Raw genomic sequence first — 7,740 nt, 5'->3', positions numbered from 1 at the left:
AGGACAACTTATGAATATTAAGCAGCAACTGTTTGCAACATTCATTGCCCTGCTATTTTTTTATTAATATATGTGCCTGTTTAAGTAGTTTAAAAATATAGGTCATTGAGCTTTTGTGCCCCTTGTCACATTTTATAATGACGTATGTACCTATAAAGAGAAAAACAAGTCACTGTGATATCCTTTGGACAAAGCAAAAATAGATGTATGAGCTGTAGTGTTGATAGAAGTAGAGAACCTTGGCCTTGGTGGGATGGGAGTTAGTTTATGCTGAGTGAGGATATGTGCATCTGTAATAAGGTGAAAGAATGAAGAATTAGTTATGCCTGCTGATAGTTGACTTCAATAAATGTGCATTAAAAAGAAATAATAAACACACGTGTATCCAAAATTGATTTGTTCCTTTTATTACTGCTGGCCATTTATTAAGAAGGGGAAATGGTTCTAGTTTAATTAACCCAGTTGAGTGTAGCAGATGGGGCAGAATGTCTTGCAGCGATAAGACAATTCAGAAATGGCACCAGATGTTGGGAGCTGTCCCTGGTGGTGGTTGAGTGCAGCCCAGATGTTCCAGTCCCACCTGGCTAGTTTCTAAGCACTGCAGGCTAAGCAGCTGTGATGTAACCTGCATAATGTTCGCATAACACTAAAAGCACCATAATTGAACTGCCACTCTAAACTTCTAAGTTTGTGACTCTTAAAAGGTGAAATCTTTAAGGACAAACAAAAATAAGGACAACTATTTAAGGTTTTAGATCCTTTGGCTATTGCTATTTAAGTGATAGCTGGAGAGAAATGGGATATTAAAATTTAATTTAATGTTACTGTTCAAATTGTAGATAAAAGTAAATATTCTTACCCAAGTAGGGTTTACAAGTAGTGTCTCATTGTATGAGAATGTGATGTTATGCACAGAGATTGATTTGGATCTCACCCCTTTAAAAACACCAGTTTAGAAGTAGCAAAAGGCGGTTACTTTTTCATGTAATAAAAATGCAAATATTGCCGAAACCGGTTTGGCTCAGTGGATAGAGTGTTGGCCTGCGGACTGAAAGGTCCCGGGTTCGATTCCGGTCAAGGGCATGTACTTGGGTTGCGGGCAATTCCCCAGTGAGGGATGTGCAGGAGGCAGCTGATGGATGTTTCTCATCGATGTTTCTAACTCTCTATCTCTCTCTCTTCCTCTCTGTAAAAAATCAATAAAATATATTTTTTAAAAAATGCAAATATTTGCTTGCTCATGAACTAAACAAAGTTTTTTCCCCTAACTTTTTTTTTTTAAATTTCAAACCTACATAAAATTTGCCATAATTTCTTTCTCTCCTTACTTCTCCTGTTGTTGTTTTATTGTGTTCCATGCAAGGGAAAATTGCAAACATCATGACATTTTGCCCCTAAAATATTTCAGCATGTATCTTCTTACAACAAGGGAATTCTCCTTTTTAATCACAATATAATTATCATACTTGGGAAATTTAACATTAAAATAGTATTAGTATCTAATAATATACAGACCATATTCAAATTTCCCTGGTGTCTCAATTATGTCATTTCAGGATAGCCCTTTTTTAAAAATGCAGAGTCCAATCAAGGATCATGCATTTCATTTACTTGTCATGTTTCTTTAGGCTCCTTTAATTTAGCCAGTCCCAGACCTTTTTGTCTTTTATGATGTTGACATTTTTTGAAGTCTTAAGAGTTGTTTTACAGAATGTCCTCAATTTGTATTTGTATTTGATTCATTCCTCATTAGATTCAGATTTAATATTTTTAAGCAGGAATTTTCTACATGCGTGATGATCGCCTTTTCAGTTCCTACGGTAATGAGCCCATGAATACTATTTTGTCTCATTATTAAGTTTGATCACATCATTTGTTATGCATCCAACTTCTCCATTGTAAAAGTAGCTTCACCCCTTGGTATTTACTAAATAATCAGTGGGGTGGTATTTTGAGATTATGTGACTATCGTATTTCCCAACAACATTTTACCCAGGTTTTAGCATCTATAGAAGATTCTTATAAATACCACAGTTGGCTGGATAAACTGCATGCCCACCTTATGTTCGTGAAATATAAGCGAGAAGGGTCAATTATCCTACTAGACACAGAACTGAGGAAAGTAAGAGTCTTGGTAGCTTAAAGAGAACATGGTGACATGAAAACCTAGATCAACAAACTAGTTTTTATGATGGGTCTGGGCCCTCTAATACTGGGTATATCTTAAGTGTGGTGCTAAAATGGCTTCCTGAAATTACTATTAATTGTTCTGTGGTTCTAACAGTTTAACTTTTTCCTCATACTAAATTTCTAGGAGCATCAGCTGACTTATTTGGTGGATTTGCTGACTTTGGCTCAGCTGCTGCATCAGGCAATTTCCCTTCCCAAGGTATGATCCGATTTGATTGGCCAGAAATCTAGGGTCCGTGAAAAGGTTATGAAAACAAAACTCTCTCCCTCCCACATCAGCTTCTTTTTGGCATTTCTTTCTCTGTTATATTTCTAATTCCTAGTGAATTTATTCAATGGTATATTATTGGGCCAATGTCTTAATTGTGCCAAAGGAATTAATTTGCTCACAAACCATTCAGGTACACCTAAATAAAATTGTTTTTATTCATAAATAATTCCTTTTTAGTTTTTTTATTTGGGGAGGGTAGGAAATGTGAATAAGGATAAATCTCATTTTAGCAGCAAGGGTATTGTGCTTTATGTTTAGCTTATGATTTTCATGAATGAAATTCAGGGACCTTAGATTTGGGCAGACTATCTTACTAAAATTCATTTCTTTATGATCTGGATATCTTAAGTGCAAAGAGCATTTCTATGAAAGATAATTGAACTTCATTTTGACAAATCCTTAAATAGTGAGCAATTGGATATCAGGAAAAACTAACTTATTCCATGTTAGGTCAAAAGTAAAAAAATGCCCTAGACTTACTGTGGTGATCATTTCACAGTATATACAAATATTGAATCATTATGTTGTATACTTAAAACAGATATAATGATATATAAGCATGAGTTGCAATTTTAGAAAGTTGGAGGCTCAATGGCTTTCCCAAAGTTAAACGGTTACCACAGTATATGGCAGAGGTAGAAAGATAAAAATATTAATTAAAAAGGGGAAAAAGAACTTAATTCTTGATGTTTAAGCCTATGTTCTTCTAGGGCGTTGGCTTTTTTGTTTTTGTTTTGCCTTTTTAAAAATTGAAATATAATTGACATAAATATTTTAGCTATAAAAATCTTAACCCTTAGGTGAGGCAGGGAGGAAAGATGTAATTTAACTGAATTAGTCTTATTACTCATTTCTAGTAGAGTTATCTTTTGTTATAATAAGTGGGTTAAAATTTGTATTTAGTAATGTCTGGTTTAGGTTTGTAAGGATTTAGGAAGAAAGAGCTATAGTTTTAATGTGGTTTGGGGTTATTTTGACAGCCTAATTGTGTAAATTTCAGGTATTTCCCAGAAAGCAGAATTATGGAGTAATTTAACTGCTTCTTTTAGAAGTGTGGGTATGCCTTCTAAGGGTTCATATCGTGCTTTAGGCAAATCAAAGTGGAAGATAAACATTGCCCTAATTTTACAGACTCCTGTGTAATTCTCAAGTTCTTATATATATATAAAGTTGCCTACTATGCAAATAATTCAAATATATTACTGTTACTAAGTGATACATCTCTTCATCTATGTGAATGTGATTAATATAACTTGATCACCATTACGCAAAGGGCTGAAATGGTTGCAACAATGATTAATCATTTCTGAGCAATATATGCCCCACTAGAAATATCTTCCATCCATGATTAATCATCTCAGATAAAGTTTTCAGATGGGGCAACACATTTTGCCCCAGTTTCTATTCTATTTCTGTTTTATATATCAAGCAAATAGAAAATCAGCATAAAGTATACTTTATCCAAGTCTTACTTAGTTAGTTTTAGTTAATATATAGAATTAATAGTAAACCCTTAATTCAGTCTCTTTTATAAAGAAGATCAGAGACATGTTTTAGTAAAACCCTGATATAATGAATATTAGCCCAGTTCTTGTATTGAATTGTTGGTAGAGCTTAGTTTTTCTAAGTGAATTACTTTCTTTTGAGGTGCTTACCTTTTAATATGATAATCCTCCTCCTCCTCCTATATAATAAAAGGGTAATATGCAAATAGACCAAATGGCAGAACAACCAATTAAAGCACAATATGCTAATGATATGCTAAAGCTGCTCAACCGTTAGCTATGATGTGCACTGACCACTAGGGGGCGCGTGTGGAACATGGTGGGCATGGACTGCTGCGGGATGGTGGAGCAGGTGAGGGGGGGCGCCAGACCAAGGCGGGGTGCCGGTGGCTGTCATGAGGCGAATCTCTGGTGGCTACTGAAGATTCTTTGCTCCCGTGCACGGCCCCGCTCACAGCCACTGCTGGCGCTGGCCCTTATTGCTCAGTTCCATCAGTGGGTGTGAGTGGCGGCTGCTGGCCCCAATTGCCCCTGAGGGCTTCTCCACCTCCCACTGCTCCTAAGGGGCAATCGGGGCAGTAGCCCCTACTTGCACCCACTGCCAGAGCTGGCTCTAATTGCTCCATGCCAACAGCGGGTGCAAGCAGGGACAGTGCCATTAGCACATGGGAATGGTGGCGGCGGCGGGAGCAGGGCTGCTGGCAGACAGGGGACCAGGGGCCAGCAGGAGGAGCTGGTGAGGGGTGCAGAGGATGGGGGGTAAGCTAGGGAGCCTATTCATGTACGAATTTCATGTACTGGGCCTCCAATAAAGAATATAATATTAAAGACTGAATGTTAATCTCTTGATATTTAGCATAATAGGACACAGTATTGCAGTGATTGGGTTACCTTTTCACCTAAACAATGTATTTCCAAGTTGTAAGTGAACATGGAGTACAAAGAGATGATGTTAATTAATTTAGAAATACAAACTATTTGCTTTCAGATGACAGTTTATATGTCACTTTTTTAAATTTGTTATTCCATTTATTGATGCATTCATTGGTTGATTCTGGGTTCTGTTTTGTTTTTAGCTTTCTTCACTTTGCTTTTTCAACTTCCATGAATTCATATTTATCTATTTGTCCCTTTCTTAAAGAAAGATTTATTTACTTAGACGTTGGTGTAACCTGGTTGAAAACTTTTTAAAGTATTGCTTGTTTTTATATTCACTGTGTTCAAAATAGTTAATATTATGAAGAATTTATAAATCTTGATTTACACTTTTATATGGCATACCTGAAGGAAAGAGTATGATATCTTAGCTCATCCCTGTCTTTTCACAATTAATCCAAAGTAAATATAACAAATCTCTTAATCTTCACAACTTAGGGTTGTGTTTAAGTGAGGCACAGAGAGGTTTAAGTAGCTTGGCTCAGGGTTTCACAACTAGTAAGATACAAAATCCATATTTTTAAACACCAGTCTTTTAATTTACAAAGTTTTATATTATTGAATGCATTAAATCTTAAACTTGTAGTTATACTTTGAAGTGTAGTGACAGTTACCTTTCTTTTTAAAATATTAGCATGAGTTTCCCTCTGAAGACAATAGCCACACTTTATTTAAATAAATAGATTTTACAGTTCTATTTAAAGCAAGCAGTGTACTGAGGTGATACATATATTATGGCTACCTACAGCCCTTGTATTATCAGTGGAGCATAGCTGGGTGAGAACTTCTTACAGAAATTTACTAATCCTACTCTTAATTTTATTTTTTTCTCTCCATGCTTTTTTGCTTTTGTCTCATAAATTTAATCTCATGAATTTGGGTTTTATTTACATGAGATGGTATAAATTGTAGTTTGATTTTTCTTTGAACTTTTTAAAATAATGAATTAATGAAATGAGTGTCTCTTTGCATAAAGATTCTGGATCTCCCAGCAAAAAGTTTAGCCAGTTTACAGGTTTTTCTTGCATTTTAGGGCCTCAGGCTAGTTCATTTTTGTTTAGCTGAAACCATATTTAATATTGCAAACTCAGGTGGAAGGGAAGTTGTGACTATACTTTCTACTAGAGGCCCTGTGCACCGGTGGGGTCCCTTGGCCTGGCCTGCACCCTCTCGCAACCCAGGACCCCTCGGGGGATGTCAGACTCCCGGTTTCAGCTCAATCCCCACAAGCCAAGCTGAGGGACCCCAATGGTGCACAAATTTGTGCACCGGGCCTCTACTATGCATATAAGATCTTTGGTTAATCTCTTCCCGCTCTCCCCACTTCCCTCTGAGATTTGCCAGTCTGTTCTGTTTCCATACCTGTGCATTGAACATCTGCCCCCTAGTGGTCAGTGCGCATCATAGCTAACAGTCGAATGGTCAAACGGTCACTTAGGCTTATATATATATAGATGTGTCATCACTGACCTGCTAAGAGATAGATTTTACTTTATAGGAGTTTTCTCTTTTTGTTACCTTGTTAACACTCATGGACATTCATGAGAAAGAATAATGTCCAGATGGAGGTGGTACCTGAAGATGTTAATTTGGATGAACACAGATCATCTCTAATTTGTTTCAGTTTATAGATTGTTATATTTGTACTGTGCACTTCAGAAAGTTTCTTACCCTTATCGTTCTCTCTTTCTCAGTAACTACAAGTGGGAATGGAGAGTTTGGTGATTGGAGTGCCTTCAACCAAGCCCCATCAGGCCCTGTTGCTTCCAGTGGTGAGCTCTTTGGCAATGCCTCACAGCCAGCTGTAGAACTTGTCAGTGGCTCACAACCAGCTTTAGGTCCATCTCCAGCTGCCTCAAATTCTTCAGATCTATTTGATTTTATGGGCTCATCCCAGGCAACCATGACATCTTCTCAGAGTATGAATTTCTCTATGATGAGCACTAATACCGTAGGGCTGGGTTTGCCCATGTCAAGATCACAGGTGAGTTGTCTGCCTTCCTTGGAAATTGTGATTCATAATCTTTGAGATGCTCTAACTAATTTAATAGTAGATTAGCGTAAAACAAAAATGAGCAAGTAATGTATAGATAGCTTTTACACATTGCATTTATCTTACACACACTTTTCCCTGGTATAGTCACTTTGAGTTCTAGAGGGCAAGCCTTCTCAATCATTTGTAGTCCATGCAAAGCCAAGCATGGTGCCTAGCACAGTGATGGCACTTGCTGAAAATTTATTGAATTAATTTTAAAAATTATATTTAATAGTTTTGAAAAAATGTTTTTAAGGAGAAGGAATAGATGACTAGCATACCTCATAGATATTGCAGGCTTGGTTCCACACCATCACAATAAAGTGAGTATCACAATAAAGCAAGTCACATGAATTTTGTCTTTTCAGTGCATTTAAAATTTGTGCTATATTGTAGTCTATTAAGTGTATAATACCTTAATATCTAAATATATATATATATATATATACATAAATATATACACCTTAATTTAAAAATTCTTAATTGCTAAAAAATGCTAACCATTGCCTGAGCCTTCATTCAACAAGTCGTAATCTTTTTGACAGAAGGTCTCTGCAAAGTGCAATAAAAAGAGGTATACCTGTATTGGCTTCACCCATGGCCAACATTCGCTCAGTAAAATCTCTGGTCGTGTTCTTCAAGTATCACTTATTGGTTGCAAACAACCACTGCTAATAAAGAAAATCATTCCCTTAACATTAAGGAATTTAATTTTCCTTTTCATTAAGGAAAATTAAAATTGGGAGCTTTTTAATTCACTTACCTAATACTAACTTAGAATTTGGGCAATGTAAGGTTGGAAT

The 7,740-nt window shown here is 36.3% G+C and overlaps 1 protein-coding gene across 4 annotated transcripts in view; it reads left to right on the top strand.

Moving 5' to 3' along the window:
• Positions 1-7,740, top strand: part of CLINT1 (clathrin interactor 1) — a 55,187-nt gene that overhangs the window by 42,509 nt on the left and 4,938 nt on the right. For 3 of the 4 annotated variants that reach the window (XM_006766300.2, XM_006766301.2, XM_015565647.1), the window contains 2 exons: positions 2,315-2,389; positions 6,597-6,886. In XM_006766300.2, coding sequence (XP_006766363.1) covers positions 2,315-2,389; positions 6,597-6,886 — 365 coding nt within the window. The remainder of the gene's footprint in view (positions 1-2,314; positions 2,390-6,596; positions 6,887-7,740) is intronic. The other variant, XM_015565646.1, reaches the window with a different exon arrangement.

The sequence above is a fragment of the Myotis davidii genome, unplaced genomic scaffold, assembly GCF_000327345.1.
Source record: "Myotis davidii unplaced genomic scaffold, ASM32734v1 scaffold18, whole genome shotgun sequence".
Taxonomy (NCBI): domain Eukaryota; kingdom Metazoa; phylum Chordata; class Mammalia; order Chiroptera; family Vespertilionidae; genus Myotis; species Myotis davidii.
This window is presented reverse-complemented; position numbering and strand designations above follow the sequence as displayed.